This window comes from Salvelinus sp. IW2-2015, linkage group LG20 (genome assembly GCF_002910315.2).
Source record: "Salvelinus sp. IW2-2015 linkage group LG20, ASM291031v2, whole genome shotgun sequence".
NCBI classification, from domain to species: domain Eukaryota; kingdom Metazoa; phylum Chordata; class Actinopteri; order Salmoniformes; family Salmonidae; genus Salvelinus; species Salvelinus sp. IW2-2015.
In genome coordinates this window covers 9,930,516-9,946,732 of record NC_036860.1, presented here as the reverse complement: position 1 = coordinate 9,946,732, position 16,217 = coordinate 9,930,516, and the positions used below count along the sequence as shown (strand labels likewise).

Below are 16,217 nucleotides of genomic sequence, written 5' to 3'. Positions count from 1 at the left end.
TAGTTAAATAAAGGTTCAATTATTAGGTTATTTTTTTAAATGCCCCAGGGCACAAAGCGAGGTCCATACAGAAATGCTATGTAGAGATTGGTGTGGAAGAACTTGACTGGCCTGCACAGAGCCCTGACCTCAACCCCATCGAACACCTTTGGGTTGAATTGGAACGCCGACTGCGAGCCAGGCCTAATCGCCCAACATCAGTGCCYGACCTCACTAATGACCGTGTGGCTGRATGKAAGCAAGTCTCCGCAGCAATGTTCCAATATCTAGTGGAAAGCCTTCCCAGAAGAGTGGAGGCTGTTTTTGCGGCAAAAGGTGGACCAGCTCCGTATTAATGCCCATGATCTTGGAATGAAATGTTCGACAAGCAGGTTGTCCACATACATTTGGTCTTGTCGTGTATATCCTGCCTCCACTGCGACTCCACTAGGCCTAGCTAATGACTAGAGACTCAAAAGCTCAGACTAGTAATATTCCATTTATTTCCATCCAACTCAACAGTTTAAATGAAGTTGAGAAGACATGAAATGATTGGGAGAAGTGCTTTGAGAAGTGCATTTGATTAGCACAGCGGTATGTCCTGGATGGAGGAAGTTGACACTTCATTTAGACACGGATAGTCTAAATGCCCATATACTGTAAATAGATTGTATGACTGTGAGATAGGCTATAGTTTCATATTGGTGGATGAGACCTTCTTGATTACGATGGAATTAGATAGTGTGAGACAAGCTTGTAAAGCGTAAGGGGAGTTCCGTCTATGTGGCACAGGCTCAACTGCAGGAGAGGGTGGATCAAGGTCAGGTGGCATTTTTAACAGTTAACTGTTTTTAACAGTTTGGCAAAAACATAGAATTTGCATGCATAGAGTAAATACCATGCTCTATCAGGTGGAGAGGAACCTAGTGTCTGCTCTATCAATTGCGTTTCTTGTTTTGATTATGACATCTAACAGATTGCAGTGACTCCAGAGTCAGTATATTAAGTCAACATACTGTACATGTTGTTTACATGCCATTTCTATATGTGTGACATTTGCTTTGCTCTTCATAGGGGTTTGATCTTCTAGTAGTAGGTAAGTAGCAGGCTTGTGCAAGCTAGAACATCTCATAGGAGCAGGAGCCTATCTCCTGTTTCTGTAGCAWGAGGCAGCTTGATGTACAAGTACACCCCCTGGACAGGACACTAGCCTATCACAGGGCCTTACCCCAAATATATCCCCTTAATGTTTGTGCTGTTTAATCAGCTTCTTGATATGCCACACCTGTCAGGTGGATGGATTATCTTGGCAAAAGGAGAAATGCTCACTGACACAGATGTAAACAAATTTGTGCACACAATTTGAGAGAAATACTCTTTTTGTCCATATGGAACATTTCTGGGATCTTTTATTTCAGCTCATGAAACATGGGACCGTCACTTTACATGTTGTATTTTTGTTCATTGTATTAAACATGGTCGCCATCTGCTGGCTATATTATATTTCGCATGCAGGACATGTGCCACAGAGAGAAAGAAAGAGAGAGAGAGAAAGAGAGATAGAAAGAGAAAGAAAGAGAGAAAAAAAGAGAGAGAGAAAGAGAGAGAGACAGAGAGCGAAAAAGGGAGAGTGATTAAGTCAAGGTGGTCTACGGCCTGAATGGATGAATGGAGTCTGAGAAGTGGAAGGGAACCCTGTCGACAGATAATGGCGACACTGTGCAGTCAACAAGCACCACCATCTGCAATGACTGCATTATTTTAGAAGTTCAAATTGGTATATGTCCTGTGAGCAGATACATTAGTGACACTGTAGCATGTAATACATTTTCTACAAGAGTCCATATCTATTTTCCACACAGTTGACACACAAAGAACATCTAGAAGCCCTTTCATTTCAATACCTCGTAACTTTGCATATCTGGATCAGAGAATGTATTCTCATAAAAATAATCAAGCTCCATCACTCAATGGGGACAGCATGAATAAATAAAAAATGGCCATAATTGAGATAAAATGAATCATCAATCTATTTATACAAAAATCTAATCAAGCTTCGACGTCAGCACTTTGTGTCAGAATATATTTTTTTCTTCTGATTCAGGCAGTTATGCAACCAGGGACACAAAGAGATCCATGAGACGAAGAATGTGACAATTGAACACTACCTATATGATATGGGGATGTCATGCTTATTTTTTGTTGCTATCATTTTGTTATATTCTTGGCCATAAACTCTAAAATGTCGGTGATCTTCTGATATGCAACTCCTTTGCCATATCTGAACGCCGCTCCAACCCAGTTCACCGTCTTCTATTGGTAAAAACTGCTCGGTTCATCACAGAATGGGAGTGTAAAGAGGGGTTGGGGGGGGGGGGGCGTCGCGTCACAAGCATCCACAATCCAACCATTGTCGATGTAAACCGCAAATGAACGGTGGCGTTTTGACCCCCTTTCTCGCTATGGGTTTTTCACAGCATCTCACGAGGACACGTAAGTATATCGTGGTATTTGTTTGACAGTGTTTATTGTTGTGCCTTTGTAGAGTCTTTTTTTAATTAAACAGGTGTTAAGTAACGCTCACGGCAATGTTTTTTAAATTTTTTATAAAAAGAGCTTGACATGAGGAGGAAGGGGAAAAGCGCGAGCTCATTGTTTTAGTTGGGAGAGATGGAGAGAACAGCGTCGCTCTATACACCCATGTTGTAGACTAGGCTAGCTACTGATTGCGCTACAAAGTGAGAATGGCAACGAGCACTGGTGTCTTGCCGTAAGGAGAGAAACGATATAGATGCTCTATTGTGAGTCATCACAGGACAAATGTAGTCTACACAACCACGAATAGCATACGACGTGGTTGTTGGTTACGGAGATATTCATGCACGTGATTGATTGTTGTGTTTTTGGTAACTGTCATGACATAACTATATTATTGTCCCAATGTTGGTGCTTGTGGCTTTGAGAGATCAGCACTACGGTACACTGGACAGTTCCCGACTGGTTTAGCAGCGTATACAAACTTGCGCTGTTCACTTGCTAGTGGTGCTGAATGCTCATGTTGACAATGCTTCAGACCAAAATGGTTCTCTCACTTATCATTTATTTAGAAACACAAACGTAGCCTACATGCTATAAACGAAGTTGCCTTGGTAACTATGTCTATGAACCACCCCTATATAATAACAGGCACCGAATGCATTATACACAGGTAGGTCAACGGAAGTTTATTCAAATGAAAATGTCCTTGATCAAACATGGTGCTTGACATTTTTGTTCAGTTATGTAAACACCATGCGTAGGTCTTTCAATTGTCTAAGTTGTCCTGTTTATACGTTGAAATGTCCCTACTATGACAGACCGTGACCATCAAAAAATATGTGCCATTAACAAAGACAGCTGGACGTGCATTTGAGGAAACAAACAGGCAGAATCCGTTAAATCAGAGGAATCGATCCTTCTGTGCATGGTGTTAAAGCGCGCCTCACTGGTCACTGTGAGTAATTGACTGTCCATTAACCACCCACCGAACCAGTCAGAGGCTGTTAGCGAAAGGATCAGCTAACGGAACCCGCAGGGAATAGCATCTCTAGATGCTTGACATTCGGCGTCGGTGCATAGCCGGTAACTACTGTATCTGGGGGTACTTTGGAGAGTGACGTGTTGGTATGAGAGTGTTATTCAGTAAACTTATGTTACTAGTAAAGGTAATGCCTATCGCTGAAGTATATTTTAGTAAGAAATCAGGTTTGCCTAAAAGTCATGGCTTGATTTTTGTAGCCGCATCTATTCGATGGATTTCAATTATTTATTTTGATACAGCTGTTTATGGAAACGTTCAAGGTTAAGTGTCCGGTGTCTTGCTTAAAGGTCTAACATCACTTAATGTCCCTCCTGAAATCAAGTAGGCTATTTGGACACCTTCTGTTCTCAGACCACTAAGGCCTTCCATTACAGCAGCAACAATGCCACAATGATGATGTAGACATGTGCGCCTAGCAATATTGAACATTCCTCATTGATCTTTCAAGCCCACCGCTTTCTGGATGCATTGTCACCAGTTGCTTTTCAGTGTGTAAGTCAAATCCATTACTGGAGAAGACCGTACAGATAGGCCTGTACAGCACTTGATGCATGACGAAGCATGCTCGTGGGCCATTGACAGTGATAATGATTATAATGTAGTCTATTATGTAACATGTTCCACCAGGCCTACTGTAAGAGAGGTTAAGGGTGTGCGTTCCAAGTGGCACCCAATTCCCTTTATAGTGCACTACTTTTGACTAGTGTTCTGGCCAAAAATAGCACACTATATAGTGAAAATATTGCCATTTGGAATACAACCTATGTTATATGGAGGTGAGACACCTCACCCACCACCAATTGTTGTGTTGTGCCTTTTGGCTGTATGATTGCGTTGGTTTTATTTTGTTTGGAGCACCGCATTCAATTGGGGCTCGTTGTAATGTGAAGGTTGATGGGAACGGTTGGCTTTCAATACGTAAAACACGTGTGTGTGTCTGTCGTATAGATGATTTTCTGCACAGGGCTACAGTGGATTAGGTCGCTGGCTCGTTGCACACACACCTGTCTCGGTGTGTCTGTCCCTGTCTGTGTCCCTGTCTGTGTCCCTGTTTTTCTGTCCTGTCAGAACTAGGTTACCCATCTGCCCCTCACACGCGCATATGCAACATCTATTTAAGCTGTTGACCGTGTGTGTGTGTGTGACCCCTCCCCCCAGTACTGGCCTCAGTTCTCCCCTCACATGTAGGACAGTGCCAATCCTCAAGGACACTCTCTATCCTTCCATCCTCTTCCTCTCTCTCCCCCTTTCCTCGTTTTGCTTMATCTCTTTCCCTGGGTTTGTCCTCTCATCTCTCCCTCAAATTATATAAAAATATAGAAATGCATTCCTTTCAAAAGACATTGTTTTCCTGCCATTTGTTTGTCTTTGCAAGGACCATGTACATTCTAAGGGCTCGATTCAATCCCTAGTGCTGGAGACGCGCTACAGCRCAATATACATTTAAAGGCAATGTTTATGCGTTTGCCGAGACTGCATTCATGGTAAATGCTGCAGATGTCGGCTCAATCGGAAATTACCTTTAAAGCTAGCTGAAACATACATTTYTTTAAACTTATAAATGAATGATATATACACATTGATTCTTGAAGAATGTAACTTACACATGCCTCATGAGCTTAGTTCAACGGTCATACCCCACCAGAACCCAAAATATAAGCTTGTTTTACTCCAATGTTTATAAAAAAAAAATGTAAATATAAACAAACACTCTATATCCTCAAAACGTGCATCCGTAGCTCTGTGAATGAATTTGAGAGTGGTTACATTTCCACAGGCCCATCCATCAGCTTTTTACCAAATCAGAGACGGGGTGCCTGCTTCGTTTCCGTTTCTATGAAGGATTCAAGCTTTAAAGTGTCCAGTCCTGTACCTTTTAAGTGTCAACCTTTGGCATCATTCTGCATACACTGAAGTGKCCATTATGATAGATGCWGCCATCCATCTATAAAGTATTTGACCTAAGTGCCAGATTATAAGCAGCAAGGAAATAACCAATTTACTAGAGCAGAGTTCAACGTTCATCTGGGGATTACGTGTAGGCCTACTGGGGATTACGTGTAGTCCTACCTGAAAACCAACCCACTGGCCTTGTGGTCAGTGTCCCCACCCTGAGATTGAAAGAAGGTAAAAATGGGACCCGATCTCTGCGTCTCTGCTTGGCACTCAGGATTAAGGAGATAGATTGGGTGTAAGGCCCTGCGATAGACTAGTGTCATGTCCAGGGGTTGTACTKGTACATCAAGCTGCCTCACACTACAGAAACAGGAGATAGGCTCCTGCTCCTATGAGCCATTCTGGCTCGCTCGTGCAAGGCTACTTGCTTAAGTATAACAAACAAATACAGCACTGAAGTGTACTATGATGCTAAACCATTGCAGTAGCTAGCTTACAGAAGCATCGTGCTAAACTAACACTGAACCAAAGCGTAGACGCATATTGAATCTCTACAGTACATTTGGCTAGGCTAGTGTTTGCTCGGGGCATCCATTCTGGCTGATATCCGGAACATTAAAATATGAATTAGCCATGTGACATTGACATATGGGCTTGTTCTGATTGGCCCTGGGGGGAATGGGCTCGCTAGCAGCTCCTGTTTGACTGTCGCTACTCTGTCCTCTGCTTTCGCAACAGAGAGAGGACGTGTGTGTGTGTGTGTGTGCAGTGTGAGTCAGTGAGTTGAAGCATGTGTGGGTGTGTGTGTAGGTGTTAGTAAATGCATGTGTGTGCGTGCGTGTACTGTGTGTGTGTTGTGTGTGTCAGTGAGTGATGCATGATGCATGTGTGGGTGGGTGTGTGTAGGTGTTAGTAAAGGAAAGATGCTTGACCTTTCTCGCCAGAAGTATAACTGTCTCCAGGCTAGGCTTCAGTCGAGGTAGAAACGCAAACCACATGCAACCAAAAGGAGACTTAGAGAAGAGGAAAAGTGGTGCATATTTAAAGGGATTCACATGCATAGAGGCACAAACCATATGTAAGCACATACATGGGTGGGTCCACAGAAAATGTTGGGCATCCCTGACTTAAAACTTTTGAACTTGCACACTGTCAAGTGTTTTGATATTCTGTATTAGAAACAACTCTTTGCTCCTGCCTCAGTTCCAGAAACCCGAACAACCAACAAAACCCCATTCTTAACAGACTTTATTGTAATGCTCTGGTGTACAGTAGCCCTAACCAACTCATTAATCCAGTTGTCATCAGTCTTGCACCCACCCAGCTGTCTCCTCCCTCCGGCGATGAATACGTGATAGAGACTCAAACAGCGGCGGGTTGGCAGGGAACGTCTGCCGCTGGTTTGCATACACGTTGGGTTATAGGGGCTTATCCGCCATTGAAACAATAACAAAGCGGGCACCCTGCCTCTGTTTTGGTAAAAAGCTGAAAGATGGGGCTGGTGAAATGTAACCACTCTCAAAACTGACCATGCGTGATATTAAATGTATAGTTTTAACCATGTTTTTTGGGATATACAGTGTTTGTTTACATTCACGTTGTTTAAAAACATTGGAGTAAAACAAGCTTATATTTGGGGTTCTGATGGGGTACGACAGTTGAACTAAGCTCACGAGGCATTTATAAGTTCTATTCTTCAACAATCAATGGGTCGACACTGAGTGTACAAAACATTAGGAACACCTTCCTAATATTGAGTTGCACACCCTTTTGCCCTCAGAACAGCTTCAATTCATCGGGGCATGGCCTCAACAAGGTGTCTAAAGTGTTCGACAGGGATGCTGACCCATGTTGACTTCAATGCTTCCCACAGTTGTGTCAAGTTGGCTGGATGTCCTTTGGCTGGTGGACCATTCTTGATACACACGGCAAACTGTTGAGTGTGAAAAACCCAGCAGTGTTGYAGTTCTTTACGCACTCAAACCGGTGCGCCTGGCACCTACTACCATAACCCAGTTCAAAGGCACTTCAATATTTTGTCTTGCCCATTCACCCTCTGAATGGCACACATACACAATCCATGTCTCAATTGTCGAATGGTTTAAAAATCCTTCTTTAACCTGTCTCTTCCCTTCATCTACACGGATCAAAGTGGATTTAACAAGTGACATCAATAAGGGATCACACCTGGGTTCACCTGGTCAGTATATGTCATGGAAAGAGCCAGTGTTCCTAATGTTTTGTACACTGAGTTAGGGTTGCAAAATCCCCGGGAACTTTCAATAAATTCCCTGGTTTCCCAGCGATCCTGGTTGGAGATTTCTGGATTTCCTGCTTATTCCCTTCTTATTCGGGGGAATCCTCCAACTGGGATTTCAGGAAAACCAGGGAATTTATTGAAAGTTCCCGGGGATTTTGCAACCCTACACTGAGTGTACATCATTGATTTAAATGTTCAACAATGCATGTTGCAACTGCAGATTGCTCCTTTAACTCAAAAAGCGGCTCGTCTCCAACGGGTGAATCTCGTGGGCGTTACAGGATGCAACGGCACCACCCACCTGGAGCACTGGGGCAGCTGCAGTTCCCGAGCTCCAGGGACAAGGGTGGCTAGGTGGGGGAACAACTGGTTTATGTCTGTTAACATGGTTTCAATGCAATCCAATTCAACTTTTAGTATTATTCATCCCAGAAGGGGCAATTGTGCTGGGAAAGACTTTGTAAAACAAGGTCCCAGATTGGTTTCTAGTGGTCACACTGATGTTAGAGGAGGGATGTTGACCATGTGGGTACTCAGAAAGTGACTTTAGGGAGCTTTGACACACGTGGTTCACCATGGTACCTAAGCTGGAAAGCCTTTCTTTCATTGGGCTGTTTCCATATCTATGCATGCCTTTGCTGTGGAGATGTTGAATGATGTTGAATCAGAAATGAGAGATGCAGCTGGCAGACCCAACAACATCAAAAGAACACCACTCTCTYGGGTCTCCTGTAATTGTAAATATATGAGCCAAGCTGAGCGTAACGACAGACTATGATTCAGCCCTTCAGCCTTTGCAGGCCAGGGGACTTCAGCATGATTATATGTATATGTATGCATAATGTCTAGTTTTTTTTGTGTATGTATTTGCTTTTGGAGAGGGGAAGGGGAAAATAGTTCAGGGGAATATACGTAMATTTTCTATATGGAGTAGTATGGATAMTTTAATATTGAATATWTTATCGTTACAGCGTTGGCCACCTTAATGTGTTTTGGACTGGGAAACCTTCCACATACACAAGCAATGGCTGTCTGTATGTGACAGTTGGTTTGGCCTACATCTAGGCTAGAGCACACCATGACGCATCTATATATTTCTTCCGTTGAGTATTCCAGATTTCCCGACCGAGTGGGGAGAGGGAGCAATAGAAGAAACAAGGTGTTTTTTATGTTTCGGGATGTGGGATGGTATAGCAATCATGGCAACAGCCAATCGGATTTAGCCGGTGGCAGATGGAGCGGGCAATGTGTAGCCTAGCCCTAGACTGTGGACAGACTCTGCTGGGCAGGTTTAGCACACGCCCACTCTATATGCCCCGTCRACCATGGCTCTCACTCACACCAGAGCTGCGCCAGGGCCCGTTGCTCTGCCATTTGAGCCTCGTTAGCGCCCCCTTCTGCGAGGAGAGTGCTGGCGGAGAGAGGGTAGCGCCGGAACGACCACAGCCTTCTGTTCCCTCAGAAGGCCTGGGGACAGTAGTGTGTGTTCACTGAACTGGAAGAGGCCTTATGGGTGGCGCAGCTGCCCTGTTGCTTCTATGCTGCGACGAGGTGATATCCTTCCTGTTATCCTAGCCTTCTATGCTAGAGGGSGCTGTGGTCTGTTTACAAGTCAACTAACATGAGTTACAGTGTTGTTTGATGTTGTCGTTGAAGTGATTGTTCTTCACACCAAAATACCAGTTTTATAAGATTCTTTGAAATGTGTCAACACAATCTGTTGTGTTTGTGTAGATCCWGCTATATATGTCTCAATCCCACATGAATGGGAAAGAAGAGAGCATTTTCTGAATAAAAATCTAAAATAGTTTCCAAATGACACCCATTTGGGACACAGACAAAGATTGGGTATTGCAGTTCATAACATTAGTATTACAGAATGACTGGCTCTAATGACTTACCCTCCTTCCTGTGTGTCCCCTCAGTTAGCCACTGACCTGCCTGAGGGATGGAGTCCCTCTTTGGGGGCGAGCTGGGCCTCCTGGGCGGGGGCGAGGGGCTGAGGGATGAYGGCTGCGGCTTGGGGTCRGGGGTCAACTGGTCGGCCTCACCCATCCAAGACGACATGTACCCCTCCCACTTCGCCCTGGCCGCCGCCTACCATGACATCAAGACGCGATTGGCCAGCCTGGAGCGAGAGAACAGCAGCATCAAGAGGAAGCTGAAGAACTATGAGGTCAAGGTAGGTTGACTGATCTGTTCATGACAGAGGYTAYGTCCCAAATGGCACCCTATTCCCTTTATACTGCACTACTTTAAAGGGAAGYCCTATGGCCCWATGGGGCCTGGTCAAAAGWAGTGCACTATATAGGGAATAGTGTGTCATTTGGTTACACWGACATTGATTGGTCAGATAGTATGCAACACTGATGTTGTAGGTCTACATCAGCCATCCAATATCCCTTTTTGAATATTTTTAAAAGGCATCCCCCTTAAAAGGATAGTTCGGGATTTTAGCCCTTTATCTTCTTCCCCAGAGTTAGATTTACTCTGGATACCATTTTTATGTATCTGAGTCCAGTATGAATGAAGTTGGAGGTAATTTCGCAAGAAAATGCTAACTAGCCTAKCACAAAGACTRGAAGTGCTAGTTATTCCCATATACTTCCAGTCATTTCGCTAATGCTAGTTAGCAAATGTGCAAATGCTAGTTAGCAACTTTCTCAAAACTGCATGCAGATACATAAAAATGGTATCCAYGAGTTCATCTGACTGTGGGGAAGTAGATAAAGCTTCATTGCCAAAATCCCAAACTATCCCTTTAAAGGTATCACTGATTTTACTTGACTGAATTGGTAAAAGCTATTCTATGGAACCTGTGCTTTTTCCTTTATAATTGAGTTTGATCAGTGATTACTCACAGGAGAGGAGGAAGGAAGGRTTGATTTTGAAAGTATTGAAACATTCAGGCATACCTGAATGAGGCCATTATTCAGTTGAAACTCACAGTGGAAAAGCTTGTGGTAGAGGAAGGTTATTTTCTAACCTCTAATAATAATCTGACCTCGACTTGCACTGGTGTACTCTTTTTTTCTTCTCCTTTTGCTTTTTCCATCTCCTATCTTTGTGCTGTGACACTCCGTGTCCTATTCTCACTGTCCTCCTTTGATCTACTTTCTCACCTACTCATCTMRTTTTCCTCCTCTGTCCTTCTCTTGTACCTCTCCCCTCCTCCTCTCCCTCAGTTCCCTATGATCAGTGAGTTTGAGGAGGAGAGGACCCTACGGTGCTGCTCCTGTGAACTCAAGGAGACCAGCCTACTGCAGTCAGARACCACCAACCTGCAACAGAGAGTCAACTCACTCACACAGGAGGTAAGACATGGAGGGAGAGAGGAGGGGGTAGAGGAAGAGAGGGGAGAGTGAGGAGAGAAGAAGAGAGGGGTGAGGGATGCGAGACAAAGAGAGGGTGGTGAGGGGAGAGAGGTAGGAGAGTAAAATAGGGATGAGAGGAGAAAAGAGGGAGAGGAGTGGGAGGAACTGCACATCGAACACATTTTCCTTTCTCCTACAGTTTTCCTGTAATGGCACATTTTCTCTATTCCATCCAATAAATATGACCACTGCCCTGGTGAGAGGGGGGCTATTTGGGACACACCCACACCCTGCAGGCTTTACTGCACGTCCATAGAGAGGATGGCAGTGTGGCACTTCGGATTGCAAGTTTACAAACAAAAAGGATGCTTCTTCGTTCAAGCGTATAAAACTTAGACTTTCTAATATAAAAGATGGGTAAAACAAAAATGTTCCTCATAATTCCTCTAATTCTAATACCTTATAAGTGCAATAAATGAAGGCTGTTTTGTGCGGTAAATTCAAGATATCATATGAGTAAGTGCGAGTAAGTGCGGTCAAAAAACTATACCGCTCCCCCGTCTAACCAAGACTCCTCCTCGTAGGCCCGACTTCCTCCCTCAAATAACCTTTCCTCCTCCCGTAGCCACCGCACCGGCCGCAAGGGGGGTATAGTCATCTCCAATAATGGCTTCACACTAATAATTCAACTTATAATGCTCTGGTTATTGTATACAAATTGGCTATTTGGCTCTAACGTTTCCCTTTGTATATCTCCACTTTCCCTCAGCTCCAGAAGAGTAAAGAGCGAGAGGAGAGRCTGGAGGATGTGATTCAGGCCTATGAGAAGATCCACATGGAGAAGAGTAATGTTCAGAGAGACCTGGACAAGATGGTGAGACGCAGCAGGAAACAGTGCCCCCTCCTGGACACCATGAGTAGTACTGGTAGAGCGATGTCGGGAGGGGACAGTATTATAGGCTAAAGCATTATAATGAAATAGAATCCTTTACATACAAATTTAAGCAAACACTATATTGACAATCAGTTTTCCATCAGCAAGGTACCTCAGAGGTGTGTGTGCGTGTGTGAGACAGATTGTACCGCTACCTGCACACGTGTATGTACCCTACATCTGTGTGTGTGTGTGTGTGTGTGTTTGTACAACACTAGCAGAGCAGCACATGGAGCGTATCTGTGGTCTGGAGTCAGCTCTGAGGCAGAGGGAGGGGTCCCTGCAGAAACTCAGTGCTCAGCTGCACAGCAAGAACATTCATTACCTACAGCTACACACCAGTCTGGACGTGCCTCGTGGTGAGTGTGTTTGTATGTTTGAGTGAGTGCGGACGTGTGCGTGTGTGTGCGTTTCTGTGTATGTTTCTCACTGTACCTGGATGTGTACTACAGAACGGAACGGGCGGGGTCCGACCCTGCAGAGCTCTCGTAGTCTGGACGCCGTGTCCGATCTAAAGCTGCAGCGGTTGGAGGCGGAGCTAGAAGGGGCGCGGCAGCAGGCCCAGGGGGCGTGTCAGAGAGAGACGGAGATGAAGGAGGAGCTACAGAGGCTGCAGCAGGATGTACAGACACAGGTCAGATAGTGACACACACACACAGGAGGTTGGTGGGACCTTAATTGGGGAGGACTGGCTCATGGTATTGGCTGAAGCGGAATCAGTGGAATGGTAACATAACATTTGCTACGTTTCAGCCATTATTATGAGTCGTCCTCCCCTCAGCAGCCTCCACTGACACACACACACACATCTGTCTCTGTCCAGCAGGAGGTGACCACACTCTGTGAGCACTGTGACGTGGAGTGGATAAAGAAGGCAGGAGATGAACAGTGAGTGACAGCTGCCCAGCTAATACTCCTGGCATGTAGCTACTGTATGTCAGTAGAATAACCACGTCTCAAATGGAACACTATTCACTATTTAGTGCACTACTTTTGACCAGGACCCATAGGGTGTGGTGCCCTATATATGGAAAAGGGTGCCATTTTGGATACAATCCTAACATTGTCCCTCCTGTGCAGGGTGAACCTGGCGTTGGCCTACACTGAACTGACAGAGGAGCTGGGTCGTGTGAGAGGTCTGGCTGTCAAACAGACTGAGATCCTCAGGAAGGCATCCCACGAGCAAATGGGTCAGTAGAAAACATGTGAATATTAAAGATTGTGCTCCATATGCACGTTGAATGGAGTGGAATTGCAGTATGCCCAATGAGGGTGCCAATAAGGACACTAATGTGATAATAAATGCGATTTAGCAGATGCTTTCATCCAAAGCACTTAGTCATGTGTGCATACATTTTACGTACTGGTGGTCCCGGGAATTGAACCCGCTATCCTGGCATTGCAAGCACCATACTCTACCAGCTGGGCTAAAGAGGCACCAATGGACTATAATAACCATCCCATTCTCTCTCCTCCAGTCCTAAGACACTCCCCAGCCCCCCAGCGTCGCTCCCCGGCCTCCCAACGCCCCTCCCCAGACCACCTCCACCCTCACCCCTCTCCCTCTCCTCCCCTCTCACCTTCCTCATCCCCTTCTGGTCCCGCTTCCTACTCCCCCACTGGCCTCTCTTACTCACCCACCGGCCCAGCCTCCTACTCCTGCCGTCCAACCAGCCAACGGTTGCGTGCCCGCTTCCAGGGGCGCCGCAGCTACTCGGAGGTGGCCGACTCGTCTGCCCACCAGAGGCCCCCACCCAGGCTRCTCCGTGACCCAGTCTCCACCCTGCCCAAGCCCAGGAACATGGGGGAGCCTGGGGCCTACTCCCGCCCGCCCAGGGTTACCCTGGCGGGGCTCCCCCGGCCGGCCTCGGCCCGTGGAGCTGTAGGAGGAGGTGGTGGTGGTGGAGGAGGAGGAGGGGGAAGCAGCCTGAGCAGTAGTCCCCATCACCATGACCTGGAGCAGGGCTTCCCTCTAGCTGCAGAGGTACACACCACATGTGTATATATAACTTATATAACCTTATTTTATACATTTTTTAAACCCACCACTCGTTTGGATGAGTTGTATTAGGGAGTAACATTTTAAAACATTAAAATAACAATTTTTATCCACAAAGGGGTGCCACTTCTGTCATCTGGAGGATTCCCCGGCCCCCACTCCACTGGTCACCCCGCCCCAGTCGTCTGATGATGAGGAGGAGTGGAGATGCCCATCCCCGGTGGCCAGTCCTCCCAGGACACTGGGGGTCATGGGGGTAAGCTCACGGGAACCCCCTCCCTGCCCCTCCTTCTTGGCCCCAAATGGCCCAGCTACTCTCACCTGCCACCTGCCAGGGTACCTGGACGCAGACCACGCCCAGTCCTGGCCATCCATCAATGTGAGTTGTTGCTGCTAGACTTCAGAGCTCAGTAGTGTATCTCAATAGCAGTAATAAATCAGAGCATCCTTACATGACATACAAATAGAAAACCAGATCTTCAGTTATTACAATGAGTACAWTTACAGTGTTTACCTTAGAGTTGAGTGTTTACACATCCTAACGGGTGCCGTTCTGTGATTGGCTGCCTGCAGTTGTGGATGGAGACAGAGGAGAACGACGCCCGGAGCTGCCCGCTGTGTCAGCTGACCTTCCCCACCGGTTACCCTGACGACGCCCTCATCAAACACATCGACACGCACCTGGAGAACAGCAAGATCTAACCGTTGCCCCCAGACACAGATCTAGGAACAACTTACCCTGCCAAATTCTAACCTAAACCATTACCAGGAAAACACATAACCGACCTTAGTGTCCAGAGGCGAATTCGTCCTACTCCAGTCTGCTTCGCGTCATGACTCTACCTGCTGAAAAAAATACAGGATTTACGATGGGCTCACCCTCAATAAAAGTGACAGCACCACAATTGCGGATCCCCTTTGCAATATGGCACTCTAGAGGAACAGACTCCATCTAACTGTAGAGAGGTGATACTGTCAAGCCCCTAGTCGTTTTCTAAACTGGAAAGTTTCCTTACCTCTGTTTTTGACCGTTAGTTTAGGGCTATAACAAGGGCCAGTGCTGTTTCTGAATGCTCCCTATCTCGCCCATGTTGTCAGGTATGGTCTTTGACATGGTTACCTCGCACTGTTTTTAAAACCATCAGTAAATGGGTCACACCGCTAACTAAATGCTTTATCATAAAGTTTACTCTCCGTCAAACCAGAATGAAGTCTTTGCCCAGACTAAGGGCATATTCATAACTGGAGGTACACAGCACTTTTTTTGAATTTAGTTCAAATGGAAAGAAGAATGTTCTTGAATCTTGATGAAAACCAATCTTTAAGTGAATGAATTATAGTATCTCACGTGTCTTCATATAATTAAATTAAATGAGTCAAGGATGACAATCAGAGGGGTTGGCGATAATAGCTATAAATGGTTGAGCTATGGCGGTATGTCAAGGACCCTGAAACAGGGATAGGATGGACCACTATAGGTACCTCATAAGAAACTCCTTTGTATATTGACATTCAGGGATTCATGACATTGTACCGCAGTGATTAAAACTAGGGTAATAACAGGCTGAATATGTTCTGGTTTTGTAAGAGCTGTACAGTGAATCCAGGCTGTTGTTCTCCGTGGATGATGTGTGAATCTCAGAATACTGAAGCTTTATATGCAGTCATCTCCGGTACTTGCCTACAGGTTGTCAATACAATTTAAAACCCAACGGGGGAGGAATTTGACAAGATTCACAACACATTACCTGAACATYTGCTGATTTCTCAACTCAGCCTATTCTGAAATTTGCACAGCAATCAATATGATCCGAATACACTGGATGGGGGATCTACCATCAGTACATTGTTTTACGTCAGTCGGCACTGATCAGTCGGCCGAGGGACGAGCATCGCGCAGGGTTGACGCCACCAKTCGGAAGACAACGCCATTAGTATAGACCCCATAGACGGTAACACTACCACGATAACAAATTGCGGGATCGCTTCTGGAGGAACACCAAGACACTCTGCCAATGAGACAGAACAGTACGGAGCTACAKGAAATCGGAGATGACGGAATGACATTTGAAAATCGACATGAACCCATGTGTTCACATTGCATTCCARCACACTACAGTATTCMTTTTCTGAATCTTTTCTTCCTTCAGTAGAATCATGAGGTTTAGTTTACGCTTTATATAGTCATCTTTCGGGTTTTCTGTAACGCAAATAATAAAGACTACATTTCAAAATGATGTAACTGGTTGAACTGT

The 16,217-nt window shown here is 45.4% G+C and overlaps 1 protein-coding gene across 1 annotated transcript; it reads left to right on the top strand.

Moving 5' to 3' along the window:
• The first annotated feature begins 2,383 nt into the window (after positions 1-2,383).
• On the top strand, positions 2,384-16,199 carry LOC111980164 (TANK-binding kinase 1-binding protein 1-like). The gene is made up of 11 exons (XM_024010828.2): positions 2,384-2,472; positions 9,641-9,897; positions 10,901-11,029; positions 11,799-11,903; positions 12,172-12,322; positions 12,416-12,597; positions 12,790-12,851; positions 13,044-13,153; positions 13,442-13,947; positions 14,081-14,341; positions 14,536-16,199. Exons 2-11 carry the CDS (start codon positions 9,664-9,666, stop codon positions 14,662-14,664), a joined length of 1,869 nt encoding a protein of 622 aa, XP_023866596.1. The 5' UTR covers positions 2,384-2,472; positions 9,641-9,663; the 3' UTR covers positions 14,665-16,199.
• Positions 16,200-16,217: the final 18 nt, after the last annotated feature.